At 49.3% G+C, this 22922-nt stretch overlaps 2 protein-coding genes across 4 annotated transcripts in view; one reads left to right on the forward strand and one right to left on the reverse strand.

Annotated features, from left to right (window-relative positions):
* HACD3 (3-hydroxyacyl-CoA dehydratase 3) overlaps positions 1 to 22056 on the reverse strand; it is a 53500-nt gene extending 31444 nt beyond the window's left edge. Inside the window, exons 1-6 of the mRNA XM_077263307.1 lie at positions 21805 to 22056; positions 7709 to 7751; positions 7552 to 7625; positions 7284 to 7448; positions 5701 to 5752; positions 3711 to 3821 (exon numbers count right to left, since the gene is read on the reverse strand). Coding sequence (XP_077119422.1) covers positions 3711 to 3821; positions 5701 to 5752; positions 7284 to 7448; positions 7552 to 7625; positions 7709 to 7751; positions 21805 to 21882 — 523 coding nt within the window. The 5' untranslated portion in view covers positions 21883 to 22056. The remainder of the gene's footprint in view (positions 1 to 3710; positions 3822 to 5700; positions 5753 to 7283; positions 7449 to 7551; positions 7626 to 7708; positions 7752 to 21804) is intronic.
* Positions 22057 to 22207: 151 nt separating this feature from the next.
* Positions 22208 to 22922, forward strand: part of DPP8 (dipeptidyl peptidase 8) — a 45267-nt gene continuing 44552 nt past the window's right edge. For all 3 annotated transcript variants that reach the window (XM_077263302.1, XM_077263303.1, XM_077263304.1), the window contains exon 1: positions 22208 to 22344. In XM_077263302.1, coding sequence (XP_077119417.1) covers positions 22338 to 22344 — 7 coding nt within the window. In that variant the 5' untranslated portion in view covers positions 22208 to 22337. The remainder of the gene's footprint in view (positions 22345 to 22922) is intronic.

Consider the following 22922-nt stretch of genomic DNA (forward strand, 5'->3'; position numbering starts at 1 on the left):
GTCAAGAACAACAGATTCCTGCCAGCAGATGGGAAATGTAGTACAAGGTCATTCTAATGTAATAGATGACTGGGATAGGACCACTACCATGAGATTCACTCAATACAAGTGGTCCCTTACTATAGCTCACTCAGATGGCCTGGCCAGTTAAGGAGGGCCATGTTCATTTCATGGGTGTTCATTTTAGAGTGCCTGTCATAGTGCGTTTAGGCCACTTGATGCTGTCCACCCAATTAAGGGTTATATTATAAGAGAATGTAGAAATCAAAACGCATTGGCAGGTTTTCCAGTTCCCCTAACTGGTAATAAGCTGTTTTGCACCTAGTACATATCCATTCATAAAAATGGTGTTAAAATGAATCTGTGGCCAGACTTCACAATACAATTTGTATATAAATTAAAGATTACTTAAAGAGAACCGGTCAGCAGGATTTTGTCAGATTGGCAGTGTTAAGGTACCTTCACACTAAGCGACGCTGCAGCGATACAGACAACGATGCCGATCGCTGCAGCGTCGCTGTGTGGTCGCTGGAGAGCTGTCACACAGACCGCTCTCCAGCGACCAACGATGCCGAGGTCCCCGGGTAACCAGGGTAAACATCGGGTTGCTAAGCGCAGGGCCGCGCTTAGTAACCCGATGTTTACCCTGGTTACCAGTGTAAAATGTAAAATAACAAACAGTACATACTTACATTTGCGTCCCCCGGCGTCCGCTTCCTGCACTGACTGAGCGCCGGCCCTAACAGCAGAGCGGTGACGTCACCGCTGTGCTGTACTTTTACTTTACGGCCGGCGCTCAGTCAGTGCAGGAAGCGGACGGCGAGGGACGTGTGACAGACATCAGAGGGTGAGTATGTACTGTTTGTTTTTTTTACTTTTACGATGGTAACCAGGGTAAACATCGGGTTACTAAGCGCGGCCCTGCGCTTAGTAACCCGATATTTACCCTGGTTACCATTGTAAAACATCGCTGGCATCGTTGCTTTTGCTGTCAAACACAACGATACACGCCGATCTGACGACCAAATAAAGTTCTGAACTTTCCTAAACGACCAGCGATATCACAGCAGGATCCTGATCGCTGCTGCCTGTCAAACACAACGATATCGCTATCCAGGACGCTGCAACATCACGAATCGCTAGCGATATCGTTTAGTGTGAAGGTACCTTAACACTGAGAGTCTTGTGCTTCGGGGCCGGACTGCCAGCAGAGTCTTATCTTCCTGCTGTAAGCCACAGAAACATAGGAGCGATCTGCCCACAGGCCGCCCCGAAGCAAAGACAGTGTCTCTACAAGGAGGAATATGTTTGTGCTTCCATATCATATGGGTGATGATATTGACCACGATTTATAGAACAACCTTCCTTCAAAACCTGTGTACAAGTACAATTACACCTAGAAGAATTGATGCTGAAGGCAAAGGGCGGTCACATCAAATATTGATCTTAGCACATGATCATCACCAATGTTTAGTTAGTATTTTTTTTCTTTTTTAATTCCCGGAACACCAATCCACCATGCTTCGGTCTAGTAATAGTTAACTTTTAAGGATTATTATTTCACCTGCTAATATTTATTCTTCATTTTTATATTGGCAAAAAATACTTTTTGATTCCGCTGATACAAAGCTGCTAGAGGTGATAGGCACTGGGTGCTTCTCCTCCCACGTCCTTGGACCTGGTATTTGTTTTTCATTTAACCATTGCATCGCTGGCCACTCGTGTCATGCTTTGTAGCACCGATGGAACATTATTTGTTTCTTGGCTTTTTTCTTTTGTATTTGATTCCTGATTGATAGCTTCTATTCTAATAGATGTGGCGATACATTTTCTATTCTTGTTTGGGGACGCTCGTGCTTATAGGACTGATCGTGATCGCAGCATGTAGCATTAGGATTTGCAAATTTATCTCTATGTGCATAATATGATACTTGATTGATCGTAGTCCGATATTATGAAGAGCAGGATCACACGAGCGTATAAGAAATCGTTCAGAGTAATGGTTATCTGCCATTGTAACATTGGTCTAAGTGCGGTCTGTTTTTTTCACGGATAGCACTAGAAGTGAAAATATGGTTGTGTGAACAAGCCCTTATCGTATAATTAGGGCCCTTTCTGAGCAGAAATCTTGCCATTTGCAGTACAGAGACAACACTTATTTGGTGGCCGTCCAAGATATGGTCATTTTAACTAATAAAAACACACCGATGATAACACCAAAACTTTTTCCCCACTCATGGTTAGTGGTTGGGTGAAGCCATTTATTGTCATACTACTGTGTTTTCTCTTCTTAAAGGGAACCTGTCACCACGTTTTTGGAAGATGGGATAAAAATAGCGTTAAATAGGGGCAGAGGTGGGCGTTACATTAGTGTGTGTGTTATGCGTTTATTACCCACCTAAGTTGCCGAAATAACTTTGCAAAGTCTCCGTTTTCGCCTGTCAATCAGGCTGGTCAGGTCGCATGGGCGTTGTCTTCCCCCAGATTTGGCGTAGTTTTCCGTTGGTGGCGTAGTGGTGTGCGCATGCCCAAAGTCCGGAATCCTCTTCCAGGGGATTTAAAATAGCGCGGTGTTCGTTATTGCATTGGTGATCGGTGGGCGCGGCCATCTTCCTTTGGCCGCGCGTGCGCAGAAGCGGCGCTCTGCTGGCCGCGGCTTCAGGAAAATGGCCGCCGCGATATCCATCTGCGCACGCGCGGCATCCCGCGGCCATTTTCCTGAAGCCGCGGCCAGCAGAGCGCCGCTTCTGCGCACGCGCGGCCAAAGGAAGATGGCCGCGCCCACCGATCACCAATGCAATAACGAACACCGCGCTATTTTAAATCCCCTGGAAGAGGATTCCGGACTTTGGGCATGCGCACACCACTACGCCACCAACGGAAAACTACGCCAAATCTGGGTGAAGACACCACGCCCATGTGACCTGACCAGCCTGATTGACAGGCGAAAACGGAGACTTTGCAAAGTTATTTCGGCAACTTAGGTGGGTAATAAACGCATAACACACACACTAATGTAACGCCCACCTCTGCCCCTATTTAACGCTATTTTTATCCCATCTTCCAAAAACGTGGTGACAGGTTCCCTTTAAACCACAGAGCCGAGTGCATCACCGGTTTCTCAGCGGCCATCTTCCTGAGGCCACGCGTGTGCAGATTGAGATCTCGGCAGCCCTCGGCTTCAGGAAAATGGCCACCGACATCTCATTCGGTGCACGCGCGCCTTTCGGCGGCCATTTTCCTGAAGCCGAGATCTCCATCCAAAGCATCGTCACACCTCTGCTGCAGCCTAGTAAGCTTGCGTTCGGACTATAAGACACACCCCCCATTTTCCTCCCAAATTTTTTTGGGAAAAAGTGCGTCTTATAGTCCAAAAAATACGGTATCTCTCTGATTTAAGGGCACAAATATTAAAAGTTGGAAAATTGCAATATTTTTGGCAAATTTTCGTTTTTTTCATAAATAAACTCAAGTCTTTTCAAAGAGATTTTACCACTAACATGAAGTACAATATGTCACGAAAAAACAATCTCAGAATCAGTGGGATTCGTTGAAGTGTTCCAGAGTTATAACCTCATAAAGGGACAGTGGTCAGAATTGTAAAAACTGGCCCGGTCATTAAGGTCAAAATTGGCTCCATCACTAACTATGGGGTTAAGCCTACTTGTTTATATCAGTGAGTGTAGATTGTAACCCCGATGTTTGCCCACCTTTTCCCAAAATGAAGAGTCGGACAGTCATATTGACAAATATCCAGGAGAACCCCAGGAACTGGACAAGATTATACATGAACAGGTATCCACGCTTCAAATAGAGGAAAGCTGGTGGGAAAAAAATAAGAACAGATTATAAAAATACAACACAATGGACAGGTTGTAATGGATAAAAGAAAGCGTCATCCCAAGCAGCGACATCATGCTCCCTGCTTTGTATTTGGGAGTAAAGGGAATTTGTCACCAGATTTTTGCCACCTAATTTGAGAGTAGCATAATGTAGAGACCCCGATTAAAGAGATGTGTCACTTACTGATGTAGTTCTGATAATACTATCAGAGGACTAGTAAACCTGCTGCCGTGTAGTCCTCAATATTCATGAGCTTTGTGCAACCTTGCCCCCATCACTTTCTGTGTACACTGTGCATAGGCAGTAAGCTGGCAACCTGTGATGTGGGCAGAATTATACAGAGCTCAACATTCAGAGAACTGAAAGATCAGCTGGTGAAAAAAACGTGATTATCAAAAATGCAGCAAGCAGCACAGTAATTGACATCACTGGAATCAGGATCTCTGCCCCTACATCATGCTGCTCTCAGATCAGGTAGCAAGAACCTGGTGATAGATTCCCATTAAGTTCAGAGGCCACATCTCGATCTGCCTGTTTCCTTTCATACAGCTAGTCTATATGGAAGGTCAGCAAACAGAACAGGAAGACAAACGGATCTGATTTCCCATTTCCTGCAAGTATAATTTTCTCTTCACCAGAACTTCCAGCAAAAGGTTGGCAGGGGGGAAGTGACAGTGAAAAAGGTTGTAGATACCAGATCATCCTATAGGTCCGAGGTGTGCAAGAGCAGGAAAACAGTGTGACCACACGTGTGTTTGCAAGAAAAAAAAAATGAGGAAAAATTCCAAAAAGTACGGTATATAAAAAAATATAAAACCTTGAATCAACACAGGAGAGGGGCAACGCGGAACCCGAGACGCACCTTTGAAAAGGACATCATCACCACTGAAGAAGGCTTTTCTCTAGGAATCCTCACCAAATCTCAAAAGGAAGACATAATGGTGGAACACCCGATCTAACCCATTTTACCTGCTCATCCCAAGATATCCAAGGTACACAAGGCAGCTTATCTGCCTCCTATGAGACAAATTATATCAGGTATTGGGTCCATTACAGAACATTTGAGTGGTTGGACTCATTACTACAACCTTTATCTCAGAGATCCAGTGATCTCTTGAAGGATTCTAAGGATGTTCTCAGTTTGCTAATCTTGTATGGCTAAAGGATTTCTCTTGGCTAAGTTGCAATGTCGTCGCATTAGGGTACCGTCTCACAGTGGCACTTTGGTCGCTACGACGGCACGATCCGTGACGTTCCAGCGTCGCTCCAATATCGCTCCAGCGTCGCTCCAGCGTCGTAGACTGCGGTCACACGTTGCAATACACGGCGTTGGAGCGATAATTTCATGACGTATATGCGATGTAGAAGCCGTTGGTTACTGTGCGCACATCGTATACAACCTTTGTTACACGATGCGATCATGCCGCCACAGCGGGACACTTGACGACGAAAGAAAGTTTCAAACGATGTGCTACGACGTACGATTCTCAGCGGGGTCCCTGATCGCAGTAGCGTGTCAGACACAGCGATATCGTATGGATATCGCTGGAACGTCACGGATCGTGCCGTCGTAGCGACCAAAGTGCCACTGTGAGACAGTACCCTTATATACTTCGATCCCACATGATATCACCATCCATGCTTTAGAATTTCATTTATCTAGATATAGAAATTAGTCTTCAGATTTAGGTTTATACATCATTCATGCTACAGAATTTTTGATAACCCATAATTTTACTTTGTTTTTCATTAATTTTTTAAAATAAATTCTGGAATTTTAGGAGCTGGAATTTTTCCTCATTTTTTCTTTGGAAGTGACAATAGCTAAAGATTTACATTGACTCCTTCAGAACTTACGATCTTCTCGGACTCTAGATTCTGTTCTGATTTTTGATATTCTCTCTTCTTCCTGGAAGATAAAGACAGAGCAGAAATAAACCTTATTTATGCATGATCCTGCTTCCCATACTATATAGGACTGGGCGTCAATCACTCCATTATAAGCATTTGGCATTTATCAAACTTACGATATGGACCTGTCTCGAGACCACCAATAAAATCATAAATTACTGCCAGCTGCAGAGACCACTAAATGATAATTTAATACTATAAGTGGCCATTAAAAAAAAAAAAGGATCACGTGAATCATCTGGGTCTGTGGGAACCACTCTAGCTCAGACAGTGGTCATAAACGGTATTATCTTATTAGCCTTTTCCCACAAAGCCATCATAAACATAAGATATTAATAAGTGTACTAAATTAAGAATCATACATATGAATATATGGGTGTATATAATGTACACTGCTCAAAAAATGTAGGGAACACGTCCACATTCCAGTGTAACCCAAATAAACATCAGGGATACCAATCAGTCCAGATAGGAAGAATAATTAATTGTGGGTCAAGGTCACCAGCTTTGGTGAAAATGAGAGTGACACAGGAGCACTGCCAGGGCCCCACAAAATTACCTCTAGCAGGCTATTGGGGTGCATGTTTCTGACCAAACTATCAGAAACAGACCCCATGAAGGTGGCATGAAGGCACAACGTCATGTAATGGGACCTGTGCTCACAGTCCACCACTGTGCATTTTGATTGGCAGTGAACACCAGAATTGGCAGGTTCGCCTTTGGCACCATATTGTTTTCATAGTGGAGAGCAAGTTCACACTGAGCACGCGACAGGTAAAAGAGCCTAGAGACGTCGTGGTGAACATTATGCTGCAGGAGACATCATTCACAGCTATGGCGGTGGGTAAGTAATGGTCCGAGGAGGCGCATCCTTGGAGAGTCACAAAAACCTCCACACAATATCCAATTGTCCCATGATTACTGTTGTCATACTTTACACTGGGGCAGTGGGCCCTGGGTTCCACCTGGTAAAGTTAAATTCTCCAGCTTCAAGTAGATAGTTCCAGGATGATGAAGACAATGACGCCATTCACTTGCCTCCATGTTCTGCAGATCTGAATCCAATTATGAACCTTTGGGACATTATTTGTCAGTGCATACGATGCTGTCATTTAGGTACTACACAGACAGTCCTGGAGCTCATGGATGCCGTGATCAACGTTTGGGAGGAGATTCCAAGGAGACCATCTGCCATCTCATCAGGAACAAGCCTGAATGTTGTCGGGACGGCATACAGACGCGCGAGGGCCATACACACCACGTAGTCAGTGTATTCTGAGGAAATTCACACATATTGGTTCCACTTGTAATTTAAATTTTATACATTTTCGTGGTGATTTGGAACTCCAGTTGGTTGATGATTTTGGCTTCCATTGACCTTTGTTGCGATGCAGAAAATCACACAGTATCACTTAAGATTTTCCGTTTGAATGTTTTGTTTGTTGATATCCGGTGTGTGATTTATGTGCTTGAGCAGTGTATATTACTTCCCTAGTAATTGGAGATAGAAGCCCAAACACTTTTCCTACCTTCTCCCTGAGCTCCATCTCTGCATCAGATTCGTCCAGCCAGCGGTCAAAGTCTGGAGACAGGAACAATGGTTTGCGTTCCTGCTTGGTCAAGCGGGGCCACCAGTGGCTTTCACTCTTCTTCACAACTAGACTTACATGGCGCTGAGTGGATCGCTGTAGAACCTGGACAGTTTCCAATCATGGCAAAAGACAAGATGTTAAGGCAAATGTAAGTTACGCGCCTGAGGATCACAGAGAGCACATATTGGAAGAGGACAGGACTTACCTTTGTCTTTACAGGTTCGAGGAAATCCAGCGCAAACTCATATGTGTTCACCCCTTTAGCGCCATGCCCCAAGGCTTAAGGAAAAAAAAATAATGTTATATATAACCTTTTGGAGCAAAAAACCTAACACTTTTTTTATAACATGTCTGGTCCTCACCCTTAAAGTGCAGGACATTGTTGGTAATGCCGATGTCTGGGCTCTGCAAGACAAACACGTCCATTTAGTCAGTATACTGTGTCAACAACACAAAATATATTTTAGAAATCCAGACAAATGAAATAATGGCTGCTACATATTGGAGCTCAATAAATTCATAGACATCAAGGAAAACTTTACAAAATAAAAAAAAGCGACAGCATATACTGACTTCTGATGCAAATTGTTAATTTATACGTCAATTTGTGCTGTAAATTTGGACAGCATAGCTCATCCTATAGGACGCAAAGGGCGATATCTGCTGCAAGTTTCCAATGAAATCTGTAAAAAAAAGTTCTGCACAAGTTTTTTTTTTTTTTTTACTACTACAGATTTTCCACGAAGGAACATCAGTTCTATTAAATAAGCCCCATGTACTATTAAACATCAGTAAATAAATCACCCAGGATCAGGGGATGAATTCAGTCCCGCTTCATACTCAAGACTTCTGAAGGTATTTTCTTTTTAGTGTCTCATATATAATCGCAGGACCTCCACCATCTGTGTTGTGACATCATCTGGTTTAAGGTTTCAGCAGTGAAGCTAACTTGTGGAAGGGAAAAAGCATCTGTCATCAGACACACGAGGCATAGTAAGAGGTAAGGCAGCAGCAGACATACAAGGTATAGTAAGAGGTAACGCAGCAGCAGACACACAAGGTAATGTAAGTGGTAACAGAAGACACACAAGGTATAGTAAGAGGTAACGCAGCAGCAGCAGACACACAAGGTATAGTACGAGGTAACGCAGCAGCAGACACACGAGGTATAGTAAGAGGTAACACAGCAGCAGACACACAAGGTATAGTAAGAGGTAAGGTATCAGCAGACACAAAGTCTACTAAGAGGTAACGCAGCAGACACACAAGGTATAGTAAGAGGTAACGCAGCAGACACACAAGGTAAAGTAAGAGGTAGCGCGGCAGCAGACACAAAAGGTATAGTAAGAGGTAAAGCAGCAGACATACAAGGTAAAGTAAGAGGTAACACAGCAGCAGACATACAAGGTAATCTAAGAGGTAACGCAGCAGCAGACATACAAGGTAATCTAAGAGGTAATGCAGCGGACACGCAGTTTTGAGGACACGCTGTAGTTGGAGGAAATGCACCACCATCTCTTTGTTCTTCACAGATACAGTTTTAACCCCTAGAACTTGGACAAACTACAAGATGCGATTAACACCACCCATTAAGTGGCAACTTTGCCCTCTCATGGGGTAAGCGGTTTATAATATCACCTCCCACACTAACAAAGGGGGTAAAAACCCCTCTTAAACGTGGCATTACCTGAATGCTCTGTACTAGCGTTCAGGGCTGTGGAGTCGGTAAGCCACAGTTGCGACTCCGACTCCTGGATTTTATCAGGTTCCGACTCCGGCTCCGACTCCTTCATTAATGGCCAATTCGTAACAATAAATTTACTGTTGTAAAATATTAACATCGTGCTTATTTAGTTTCTCACCATCATATAAGTAATCAGACCACTTAGAGCAAAAACTATATTTATTAAAATACAATTAGAATATAGCAAATAACTTTTATAAACTCTTGTAAGTAAATATGCAATAAACACTGTTATGCAGTTAATAAGAAGAAATCTATAAATTTGTCCTCAGAAAAAGTATTGCCTCTGTCAGATCCTCCTTCATGGATGCCCTCAAATCTGATCTAATTATTTTGAGAGCAGAGAACAACCTCTCTACACTAACTTGGGTTGGTGGCAAAGCAGTAACCACTCGGGCAACATCTCTGACAATGTCAGGATACAGAGGAATCGCTTGTTGCACTGTTATTTTTGATGAACGGTCAAATTTCTCAATTTCTTTTAGTGCACATGAAAAATTCTGCTGAAATGTACTGGCTGTGTTCTTTGATGGGGATGACTCTTCTTCTATGCGGGAACGCTTTGCACGGTCCTTGTGATCCAAATATTTTTCGAAATTAAATTCTTCATCAGTTGATGAGAGTGAAGATGTGGCAGGACGACCAAATTCTTCTTGTTCCTCCTGACTGTTCTGCAACCCGTTCATCCTTACTGCTATTTCAAACAGAGCTTCTTTTCCTTTAGTTAGCTGTTGATCATCTAGAAGAATCCGATGCATTGGGTCTACATAAACAGCTGCCAAAAGAATGTTATTTTGTAATAGTAGCTCCTCTCTCCGTTTCATTGATGTAGCAATGCCACTTGCAATTAACCCTCCTCTTTGGGACAGGCGAAATATCAGGTTCTTCCACTCCTTTAAGAAAATACCTGGAGTTAAGTCCTCTGCTTGTAATTTTTTAGTCACTGTAAATGGGTGCTCTAGCAATTTTTCCAGCTCAGTCAACTGATTCCACTGACTTTCATTTAGCGTCAGTTGAAGGTTAGCCATGTCTACAAGAAAGGTTTTCAGTTCAACCAAGCGCTGAATCATTAAGTAAGTACTGCCCCATCGTGTGGCTTGATCAATAATTGCCCCTTTTCCAGCACGTCTCTTCAAAATTGAGTCAACTTTAGGGGTTCTGGCAACAGTAGCCAGTTTTCTCACCTTGCCAATCAGTGCAGCAGCATGTCCTTCTTGCAGACTGTCTTATAGCCAGCTGTAGCGTATGCACAACACAGCGCATGTGATGAATGAAAGAACGTATTGACACAGTTTCAACAAGATCATCTAAAATGTCATGTTACTGTTCATCTGAAGCAACTTCAGTTTGCTCCTCAGTTACAATACTGTGTTCCTCTATTTCAAACATTTCTGTGTCTGTGGACCCAGAATGTTCTTCTAGCTGCTGGTCACCATCATTACTCTCATTCATTAGCTTAATAGTACTTATCATATTTGAAGCATTGTCAGTTACGACAGAAAGAACTTGCTCTTCTTTAAGTTCATAGTCTTGCAGAACCTTTTCCACTAAGACCTGGAGAAACTCACTGGTGTGATGAGCTTTGGTGTCTTTTACTGCCAATGTCTTGGTAACTATTTCATTTTAGTCACAAACAAATCGGACATTGATGGCAAAATAGTTCACTCTGTGTGTGTTTTAAGAAACAGAAAGCATCCCTTGAGAGTTTTTTTAAGTTCTTCCTTTTGTTTAAAAGCTTCTTCGATTACTAATTTTCTAATACTCTCTCTCCAGAGAAACACCAAGCTTGCGGGCCATTTCCCATTCAGACACATAAAAGCTGGTCGTGAAAATAATGAAATAGGCACACTATCCTTTACAACAAGCTCTATGATATGTTTTTTAAAAGTATCTACTGTCATTGTCACAGTAACTTTGTCACTGACAAAATATCTTGCAACTGATGGCTGCAAAGTTCTCTGCTCCTTTGTTTGGCTGGAAGAGCAGGGCACTGGTTCATTGGTTTGGATGCAGTCTTTCTCATCCACTGCTTTCAGTACTTCTGGATGAAAGCGCTGTAAATGTCTCTTTAGATTAGAAGCTCTGGTAGGAGCATTTTTATCTTTGCCTGAATATGCACTGATCTTGGCTTCACAGCATTTGTTTTCGTCTGGATCATTTGTCATACACTGACAGACATAATGTTTTCTATCTTGAGTGATGGTGAAATGTTCAAATACAGCTGATTTAATGTGACGCTTCTTTGACATTCTCAGGTTTTTAATTCTGCATTCACAATCCAAATTACAATTGTTTTTCCTAGAAACAATTGTACAAAATTATTGGCAGGTTGTACAACTGATATAGTGGTCAGTAATACTGTTATTCCTCATGTACTCACAGTTAACTGATGCAAAGTTTGTTGAAAGGATAATACTTCTTACAGTCTTCCTCTTCTGAGTAGCAGCTGTGAGATGCTTGGAAGATGCACACCTAGTAAACATCTAGTCTAGAGGAGGAGCTTTACTACTAAGAATTTGCAACACATTTTCACTTTCAGTTTCATACATTGTAAGTAGGGGGGTTGGGGCACCATGAGGTTAACCAAGTATAAGATTAGATAAGGGCAGTGGAGAACAGTGACACACAAGAAGTAAGAAATGTCTATCTCCAGCAGAACTGCTTATCACTGTTGTTCATAGTTTGATAGAACATATATATTTGAGTAACATTTATAAAATTCATATGAAAGTTCAATTATGAAATATTAATACATTTTTAAAGCTGGAGTCGGTACATTTCTACCGACTCCAACCAAAACTAACTCCGACTCCACGACTCCGACTCCACAGCCCTGCTAGCATTGAGCAAAAACATTTGCCGGACCCTGGTCCAGCTGCCCTGTCGGTGGTCCGTGGCATGTAATCATATTGCCAAAAATTGAAGAAATAGAATGTGGACTTTACATAACTTATCTGTGCCCATTTTCCCCATTTGATTGAAGGTCCCTTAAAGGGAATCTGTCAGTAAGATCCACCCTCCTAAGACGTCTATATGGGCATGTAGGTTATAGGAAATTGAGTAAAATTACATCTTGGCATTGCCTTTTGAAAAAAAATAAAATAAAAAGTTTAAATCGTGTAGTAGTTTTTGTGTGTGAACTCCCGCCTACTGCCCAACCGAGCAATGATCGACAATATAGCAATCCTTATAAGGCCTCTTAGGGGAAGGTCTCACGTTCCTGTAGGGATATTTTTTTTTATATAAAGACTGATTTGATCACTGAGCTGCACAAGATTTACAACCCAAGGTATCAATAAGGTAAAGTCTTATTTGCATTTTTGCCTAAATTAGTGAACTTGTCACCTGGAATAACACAAGGTAGAGCTCAGGGGCAGCAGCGGGCAGGTGTGGGGGATGGTGACCCCTGACTCAGCAGATTCAGCCCAGCATACTGAAACTTACACGGATTTCACAATTTTTAGCCTTTTTTTTTTTTAAAGCTGACTTTTTTTTTTTTTTAAAGTGGTCACATCTCCCGATGTGACTGTTCTACTTGTGAGATCGCCATAAGACACTCGGGATTACGTGGACTACAGCGGACAGGTGAGTATATGGTGGCTTATTATTTTACATTTTTTATAGGTGACTAGGGCATCGGGGATTTGGTGTTAGGTGAGTATAATGTGCTTTTTGTTTGAATATGTATGTACTTATTTACATGTTTTGCCTTTTTTTAAGCACAGGCACCGGCTGATGAGAGACTACGTCTCCAATCAGCGGCTCCTGCCATCACTGCTATTAGTAACAGCAGACATAGGCTGATATGAAGAGTAGTCTCATCAGCCCACACCTGCTGACCAGCGGTAAGCTTTTTACCGCAGGTCACAGTTGTGAGGTCACGCTCACATCTGACAGCATGACCCCGCAGAGCTCTGATTGACGGTCTTACTGGCAGTAACATTACCACCGATAACAGCCACCGCACCGGTGTTTCCAACGGTCACACAGATGACAGCGTGGGAAACAGCATAGGAAGACGGTAAAAACGCAAGCAAAAACTCAGCAAATACGCAAACATTTTTACACCTGCGTTTTTGCTGTGGATTTGACTGACTCAATTGAAGTCAATGGGTGCAGAAACGCAAAAAAAAAATGGACATGCTGCAAAAAAAAAAAAAATGCACTGCAAATACACATGGAAATTTACTGATCATGTGCACAACACTTTAGGATTGTCATTGAATTAGTTGCATAAGGATTCCATAGCGTTTTTGGCCCATTTCCAAGTGAGGAAAACAGCTGCGAAAATGCATCAATAATGCACCGTGTGCACACAGCCTTATAAGCAGTGGGAAATATACAGTTTACATCACATAATATTTGCCTTATTTTAGTACAAGAACGCAAACTAAATTTTTGCACAATCTTGAAGTGCTATTTCGTTTTTGCCTCCTCTGGCACTGAGGTACATAAACCACTCCACCTCATCAAGGAAGTCGATAATCAGGTTGATGAGATTTTCAAATAGAAACTGCTTTATGAAATGCTTCTGTTTTAGGCTTGTGTGAAAAAGTTTTTTTTTTTAAGTTTTTGGTGTGGAAATGCTCGAGATCAGAAAACTCCTCAAAAACTTGGACGCTTCTGCTCAATAAACCTCAATGTGTACATAGATTTTAAGACTTTCTGGAGCAGAAACTCAATGGAAACTCTCCAAGTACTCCTTAAAAATGCAAAACTCCTCAAAACTTTCTGCTCTGAAAACTCTGCAAAAAGACTGCATGTGCACAATGCGTTTTCCTGAAGGCGCATTATTGGGAAAACTTGGCGGGTGCGTTGGTGTCTAAAAGACGCTGTATGTACACAGCCTTAGGGAGTTGTTGTAAGAGTTTTTCTTTCCCCAAACCGGTTTTTGAAGCATTTTGATTGGAAAGTGCCGAGTTTGGAGTTGACTCTGCTTCAAAGTGACAAGAACTTCCTTTTACCACTTTCTTGCTTTACCGCAAAATCAACCAAAGAGATGCCAAAGATGCTTCAGGAAAAAAACACTGCCAGTATTTTCCAGATGCATCTTCATCTTCAAAAACTGTGTGTGCACACCGCCTTACGGAGGACATTCTGTTTGTAAACAGCTAGCCTAGACGCTACTCACACGCACATCTAATATATAATTGCCTAGAATACTACTTCCTGCAATTTGTGCCAACTTCCGTGGCTTTGTCCGGAGCTATTGTCCGGAGCTAATGTCCGGAGATAAGTGATGTCACCAGTGTCCTACACCCAGGCAGAGCACAGTGGCCCCAGGCAGAACATGGGGCCCCAGGCAGAGCACAGGGGCCCCAGGCAGAGCACAGGGGCCCCAGGCAGAGCACAGGGGCCCCAGGCAGCATATGGGGCCCCAGGCAGAGCACAGGGGCCCCAGGCAGCATATGGGGCCCCAGGCAGAGCACAGTGGCCCCAGGCAGAGCACACACCAAATCGGAGGCCGAGGGTCCCCGCCCACCAAATCGGAGGCCGAGGGTCCCCGCCCACCAAATCGGAGGCCGAGGGTCCCCGCCCACCAAATCGGAGGCCGAGGGTCCCCGCCCACCAAATCGGAGGCCGAGGGGCCCCGCCCACCAAATCGGAGGCCGAGGGGCCCCGCCCACCAAATCGGAGGCCGAGGGGCCCCGCCCACCAAATCGGAGGCCGGGGGTCCCCGCCCACCAAATCGGAGGCCGAGGGGCCCCGCCCACATCGGAGGCCGATGGTCCCCGCCCACCAAATCGGAGGCCGAGGGTCCCCGCCCACCAAATCGGAGGCCGAGGGTCCCCGCCCACCAAATCGGAGGCCGAGGGTCCCCGCCCACCAAATCGGAGGCCGAGGGTCCCCGCCCACCAAATCGGAGGCCGAGAGTCCCCGCCCACCAAATCGGAGGCCGAGGGGCCCCGCCCACCAAATCGGAGGCCGAGGGGCCCCGCCCACCAAATCGGAGGCCGGGGGTCCCCGCCCACCACATCGGAGGCCGAGGGGCCCCGCCCACCACATCGGAGGCCGATGGGCCCCGCCCACCAAATCGGAGGCCGAGGGTCCCCGCCCACCAAATCGGAGGCCGAGGGTCCCCGCCCACCAAATCGGAGGCCGAGGGTCCCCGCCCACCAAATCGGAGGCCGAGGGTCCCCGCCCACCAAATCAGAGCCCGAGGGTCCCCGCCCACCAAATCGGAGGCCGAGAGTCCCCGCCCACCAAATCGGAGGCCGGGGTCCCCGCCCACCACATCGGAGGCCGATGGGCCCCGCCCACCACATCGGAGGCCGATGGGCCCCGCCCACCACATCGGAGGCCGATGGGCCCCGCCCACCAAATCGGAGGCCGAGGGTCCCCGCCCACCAAATCGGAGGCCGAGGGACCCCGCCCACCAAATCGGAGGCCGAGGGTCCACACCAACCAAATCGGAGGCCGAGGGGCCCCGCCCACCAAATCGAAGGCAGAGGGTCCCCGCACACCAAATCGGAGGCAGAGGGACCCCGCCCACCAAATCGGAGGCCGAGGGGCCCCGCCCACCAAAGCGGAGGCCGAGGGTCCCCGCCCACCAAATCGGAGGCCGAGGGTCCCCGCCCACCAAATCGGAGGCCGAGGGTCCCCGCCCACCAAATCGGAGGCCGAGGGTCCCCACCCACCAAATCGGAGGCCGAGAGTCCCCGCCCACCAAATCGGAGGCCGAGAGTCCCCGCCCACCAAATCGGAGGCCGAGGGGCCCCGCCAACCAAATCGGAGGCCGAGGAGCCCCGCCCACCACATCGGAGGCCGAGGGTCCCCGCACACCACATCGGAGGCAGAGGGACCCCGCCCACCAAATCGGAGGCCGAGGGGCCCCGCCCACCAAAGCGGAGGCCGAGGGTCCCCGACCACCAAATCGGAGGCCGAGGGTCCCCGCCCACCAAATCGGAGGCCGAGGGGCCTTGCCAACCAAATCGGAGGCCGAGGAGCCCCGCCCACCACATCGGAGGCCGATGGGCCCCGCCCACCAAATCGGAGGCCGATGGGCCCCGCCCACCAAATCGGAGGCCGAGGGTCCCCGCCCACCAAATCGGAGGCCGAGGGTCCCCGCCCACCAAATCGGAGGCCGAGGGTCCCCGCCCACCAAATCGGAGGCCGAGGGTCCACACCAACCAAATCGGAGGCCAGGGGCCCCGCCCACCAAATCGAAGGCCGAGGGGCCCCGCCCACCAAAGCGGAGGCCGAGGGTCCCCGCACACCAAATCGGAGGCAGAGGGACCCCGCCCACCAAATCGGAGGCCGAGGGGCCCCGCCCACCAAAGCGGAGGCCGAGGGTCCCCGACCACCAAATCGGAGGCCGAGGGTCCCCGCCCACCAAATCGGAGGCCGAGGGTCCCCGCCCACCAAATCGGAGGCCGAGGGTCCCCGCCCATCAAATCGGAGGCCGAGAGTCCCCGCCCACCAAATCGGAGGCCGAGGGGCCCCGCCAACCAAATCGGAGGCCGAGGGGCCCCGCCAACCAAATCGGAGGCCGAGGAGCCCCGCCCACCAAATCGAAGGCCGAGCGGCCCCGCCCACCAAAGCGGAGGCCGAGGGGCCCCGCCCACCACATCGGAGGCTGAGGGGCCCTGCCCACCAAATCGGAGGCCGAGGGTCCCCACCCACCAAATCGGAGGCCGAGGGTCCCCGCCCACCAAATCGGAGGATAAGGGGCCCCGCCCACCAAATCGGAGGCCGAGGGGCCCCACCAACCAAATCGGAGGCCGAGGAGCCCCGCCCACCAAATCGGAGGCCGAGGGTCCCCACCCACCAAATCGGAGGACGAGGGGCCCCACCAACCAAATCGGAGGCCGAGGAGCCCCGCCCACCAAAAGTAAGTGCGGCCCCAAAAGTAAGTGCGCCCCCGGGTGCAAAAGTAAGTGCGCCCCCGGGTGCAAAAGTAAGTGCGCCCCCGGGTGCAAAAGTAAGTGCGCCCCCGGGTGCAAAAGTAAGTGCGCCCCCGGGTGCAAAAGTAAGTGCGCCCCCGGGTGCAAAAGTAAGTGCGCCCCCGGGTGCAAAAGTAAGTGCGCCTCCGGGTGCAAAAGTAAGTGCGCCCCCGGGTGCAAAAGTAAGCACGCCCCCAGTCCCGTGTGTGAAAAGTGCTGCTGTAAAGCTGGTAGCGCTGTTCAAGCACCATGTATTTCCTTCAGGAAATGCCCATCTAATATATAATTGCCTAGAATACTACTTCCTGCAATTTGTGCCAACTTCCGTGGCTTTGTCCGGAGCTAATGTCCGGAGATAATGTCCGGAGCTAATGTCCGGAGATAATGTCCGGAGCTAATGTCCGGAGATAATGTCCGGAGATAAGTGACGTCACCAGTGTCCTACACCCAGGCAGAGCACAGGGGCCCCAGGCAGCATATGGGGCCCCAGGCAGAGCACAGTGGCCCCAGGCAGCATATGGGGCCCCAGGCAGAGCACAGTGGTCCCAGGCAGAGCACAGGGGCCCCAGGCAGCCTATGGGGCCCCAGGCAGAGCACAGTGGCCCCAGGCAGAGCACAGGGGCCCCAGGCAGCATATGGGGCCCCAGGCAGAGCACAGGGGCCCCAGGCAGAACATGGGGCCCCAGGCAGAGCACAGGGGCCCCAGGCAGAGCACAGGGGCCCCAGGCAGAGCACAGGGGCCCCAGGCAGCATATGGGGCCCCAGGCAGAGCACAGGGGCCCCAGGCAGCATATGGGGCCCCAGGCAGAGCACAGGGGCCCCAGGCAGCATATGGGGCCCCAGGCAGAGCACAGTGGCCCCAGGCAGAGCACAGGGGCCCCAGGCAGAACATGGGGCCCCAGGCAGAGCACAGGGGCCCCAGGCAGAGCACAGGGGCCCCAGGCAGCATATGGGGCCCCAGGCAGAGCACAGGGGCCCCAGGCAGCATATGGGGCCCCAGGCAGAGCACAGTGGCCCCAGGCAGAGCACAGGGGCCCCAGGCAGAACATGGGGCCCCAGGCAGCATATGGGGCCCCAGGCAGAGCACAGTGGCCCCAGGCAGAGCACAGGGGCCCCAGGCAGAACATGGGGCCCCAGGCAGAGCACAGGGGCCCCAGGCAGCATATGGGGCCCCAGGCAGAGCACAGGGGCCCCAGGCAGCATATGGGGCCCCAGGCAGAGCACAGCGATATTTTGGACCACTGTGCGGTGTTTCAGACCCCCTGTGTGATGTCTGGGGCCCTGTTCTTAAGTATATTAAAGATTAAAGTAACGTATATTAAAGTATATTATAGATCAAATTTGACACGTTTATGAGCACCATTGAGTGATATACTCAAGAATGACATAATTTTTCAACATTTTATGGTTTCAAACTGTAAACACTCAGAGTTTTTTTTACTTCAACCAGAAAACCTTAACGGTTCATAAAAAACTTGACTGTTCAGGATATGATAAAGGTCATAGTATTCTGAATCTTTAACTTATAAAGATACCTTTACATGGGGTGATTATTGGTTCCAGAGAGGCTTTCGGCCGATAATCGTACACATGGCTGGTGACAGGACAATACAATATAAACGTTCAAAGGTAAACACTGATAACATTAAAATCTAATATATAATTGCCTAGAATACTACTTCCGGCAATTTGTGCCAACTTCCGTGGCTTTGTCCGGAGATAATGTCCGGAGATAAGTGACGTCACCAGTGTCCTACACCCGCTCAGGGTGGACAAAGATATATGCCTTCGTGGTGCGCGGCACTTTTCTGATTGGTTGCCGCCTGCCGCGAGCGACCAATCAGAAATGTGCCGTACTGTCAAGAATTGTCAAGAGCTGGTGAGTGCAGCCATTTTTTGTTCTTTCTTACTATTATTTATTAATTGTATTATTCTTACATTTGAATAAATAAAGCATATATGGATTCTAGACTCCCGATTCTTTAGAATCGGGCTGCCATCTAGTCTTAGATAATTATACGGATTCACAAGCATTCGATTACAGTGAAGAACAATGACCAGAGGGACATTAATCCCATCGCAGCTGCTCCTGGGGCCTGAAATCCACCATGGAACAGAAAATACAGTCCACCATATAACTGACGTGTAACCTGATCATGAGAGCCATGAACAGGATTATATCTGGCTTCCTGTTTTACAGAACTATTTGCAAAAGAGAATAACAGTCAACGTGTAACTAACTTTTTAAGCATTTTTTTGTGTGTTGTAACCAGGTCTGTGGTTACAAAAAGAGGTGAAGAAGAAACAGGGATTTTTGTGTACTCACCGTAAAATCCTTTTCTCTGAGCCACTCATTAGGGGACACAGCAAGAACAAGAACTATGGTAACTTCTACAGTCCATGAATGACCGGTTTCCCAGAAACCCAAATCACCACACTAGTACCATCCCTTCCCCCCAGGTAAGCGCACACATGATGTAATTCATTAGAATACTTGCACTGCTCCATGGTCCAGTTATGACGCTCACGTGTCCATATAATTCAATGTCAGATTCTTTTGTGCACTTCCCTGCGCTTATTCTTTATTTGTGTGCAGTCTTGTAGGTCAGACACCCATTGTGCCCCTCTTGGCTTGTTAGCCCTTACGTGACAGCCCCAGCAATTTGAATTGTGATGCTCTTTTGTACAATGATGCTGTTTTGAACAGCTGACATGTGCCCGGAACAGCCGCGGGTGGAATCGCAAACCACCCGCAGCTGTTAACTACCGGTAGATAAATGTCACTGTCGAACTATGACAGCGGCATTTAACATGCACTTCCGCCCATCAGTAATCCCTGTCACATGATCGCGGGTCCCTGATGGGTTGGCAGACCTCTATGGTTGTCACTGCCAGATTGCTATGAGCGCCGCACTGTGGTCCCAGCTCTCTTCATGTCATTGACCAGGTCCTGCTGTGTAGTTCTAGGCTGATTCCTGACCTTTCTCATAATCCTCCTTACCCCACAAGACGAGATCTTACATGGAGCCCCAGACCAAGGAAGATTGACAGTCATCTTGTGTTTCTTCCATTTTCTAATAATTATGACAACCGTTGTTACCTTCTCACCAACCTGCTTGCCTATTGTCCTGTAGCCCATCCCAGCCTTGTGCAGGTCTACAATTTTGTCTCTGGTGTCCTTAGACAGATCTTTGGTGTTGGCCATGGTGGAGAGGTTGGAGTGTGAGTGTTTAAGTGTACAGACAGGCGTGTTTTATACAGGTAATGAGTGCAGAGTAGGAGGGCTTCTTAAAGAAAAACTAACAGGTCTGTGAGAACCAGAATTCTTGCTTGTTGGTAGGTGATCAAATACTGATTTCATGTAATAAAATGCAATTTAAATACGGTACTTAAAAATCATACAATGTGATTTTCTGTTTTGTCTTTAGATTCTGTGTCTCACAGCTGACCACATGAAAGTTTGATTTTCCTTTTTAAGTGATCTGTGGTCAGAAATCAACTGAGAAGACCTCAGTAAAAGACAGATAAGAATTACAACCTTTTTCTTAGAAGTAATTCACCGATGGATTCTTAGTTAACTCATTCTGCAGCCAGATAGCGCAACACAGAGGTCATCGAAGGCAAACGGTGCAAATTGTTTTAATGAAACCCAATTGTAAATGTTATTCCTCTGCCAAAATACATGGATTTAAGAAAAAAAATAAAAAAAATAAGAAAAGCCTCCGTATGTGTCACTGTTTATGGCCAGGATAGAAGTATTTCCCTACGTATATTCAGAAGCCCTGATCATTCTAGTCTATCCTCAGCATGCTAAGCTACTCCCTGGGGCGCGCGTGGCTACTCTCCGGGCGCTCGCGAGGGGCGCATTTAACAATACCAACTTTGTGGCTGAATCCTGTGGGCACGCGTGGCGGCTCGCGAGGGGGGGAGCACGCGTGGCGGCTCGCGAGGGGGGGAGCACGCGTGGCGGCTCGCGAGGGGGGGAGCACGCGTGGCGGCTCGCGAGGGGGGGAGCACGCGTGGCGGCTCGCGAGGGGGGGAGCACGCGTGGCGGCTCGCGAGGGGGGGAGCACGCGTGGCGGCTCGCGAGGGGGGGAGCACGCGTGGCGGCTCGCGAGGGGGGGAGCACGCGTGGCGGCTCGCGAGGGGGGGAGCACGCGTGGCGGCTCGCGAGGGGGGGAGCACGCGTGGCGGCTCGCGAGGGGGGGAGCACGCGTGGCGGCTCGCGAGGGGGGGAGCACGCGTGGCGGCTCGCGAGGGGGGGAGCACGCGTGGCGGCTCGCGAGGGGGGGAGCACGCGTGGCGGCTCGCGAGGGGGGGAGCACGCGTGGCGGCTCGCGAGGGGGGGAGCACGCGTGGCGGCTCGCGAGGGGGGGAGCACGCGTGGCGGCTCGCGAGGGGGGGAGCACGCGTGGCGGCTCGCGAGGGGGGGAGCACGCGTGGCGGCTCGCGAGGGGGGGAGCACGCGTGGCGGCTCGCGAGGGGGGGGAGCACGCGTGGCGGCTCGCGAGGGGGGGAGCACGCGTGGCGGCTCGCGAGGGGGGGAGCACGCGTGGCGGCTCGCGAGGGGGGGAGCACGCGTGGCGGCTCGCGAGGGGGGGAGCACGCGTGGCGGCTCGCGAGGGGGGGAGCACGCGTGGCGGCTCGCGAGGGGGGCGCATATATAACAATACCAACTTTGTAGCTGAATCCTATCGGTTGTGCATTTCCCACGGTACGTGGCAGTGAGGTGCTCAGAGGTGGGCATGCACCTGCACCTATAGACCCCCTGTCCAGCAGGGACACAGGCAGGGGCGAGGATGCTGAGCCCAGGGATGGCTGAGGACATTACCTGCACGTCGCTGAGCTCCACCCGGATATACAGCTCATGGTGCCGCTGTGCCCAGTACACCTGCGGGGTCAGACTCATCCTGCCGCCACCTTGCTGACTGCTTCTGCTACTAGAACAATCCGAGCCAGCAACCGTCCTGACACTGCTCTACCCTGTGGGCGGGACCAGAGCCTGAGGACGGCCATATTGATTAAGGGCATAAGTGCAATAGAAAACAGCCAGCATCCATGATAACTGAGGGCAAGCCTGGATGGAAAATAAAAACATAAGCCGGGACAGAGGCCGCTTTCTCTCCAGCACAGAAGTGTGTGCGGATAGCGGAGAGTCGCACAGAGCCTGGCTCTAGCACGGAGCTCCGGACAGTGTAACAGCACCTCCGGCCAGCAGGGGGAGCCCGCGCTCTCTTCTCCCCGCCGTTCTCCAGGAAGCGGATGTGTGAGCGGCAGTTGTGCTGGGAGTGAGAGCAGCCAAGTCATAACCGGGGACACGGAGAGCACAGGAGCCGGGCTCGGCCGCCACACCTCTTCTTCCACATGCTAGGTGAGCTGTCCGGGAAAGGCGTGACGCTGGGTGGGTGTTGGGGACGCACGGTGGCGACGGGGAGGGCAGTGCGGGGGCTCGCCTCTCCCACGTATACGGCCCCTATACCACAACACCTCACCCCTGTATACGGCCCCTGTGCCACACCACCTCCCCCCTGTATACGGCCCCTGTGCCACACCACCTCCCCCCACCCCTGTATACTGCCCTTGTGCCACACCACCTCCCCCTTCCTGTATACAGCCCCTATGCCCCCCCTGCATAGGCCCCTGTGCCACACCACCTCCCCCCCCCCCCCGTATACGGCCCCTGTGCCACACCACCTCCCCCCCCCTGTATACGGCCCCTGTGCCACACCACCTCCCCCCCCCCCCCGTATACGGCCCCTGTGCCACACCACTTTCCCCCTGTATACGGCCCCTGTGCCACACCACCTCCCCCCCTGTATACGGCCCCTGTGCCACACCACCTCCCCCCCTGTATACGGCCCCTGTGCCACACCACCTCCCCCCCTGTATACGGCCCCTGTGCCACACCACCTCCCCCCCTGTATACGGCCCCTGTGCCACACCACCTCC

The sequence above is a fragment of the Ranitomeya variabilis genome, chromosome 5 (genome assembly GCF_051348905.1).
Source record: "Ranitomeya variabilis isolate aRanVar5 chromosome 5, aRanVar5.hap1, whole genome shotgun sequence".
NCBI lineage: Eukaryota > Metazoa > Chordata > Amphibia > Anura > Dendrobatidae > Ranitomeya > Ranitomeya variabilis.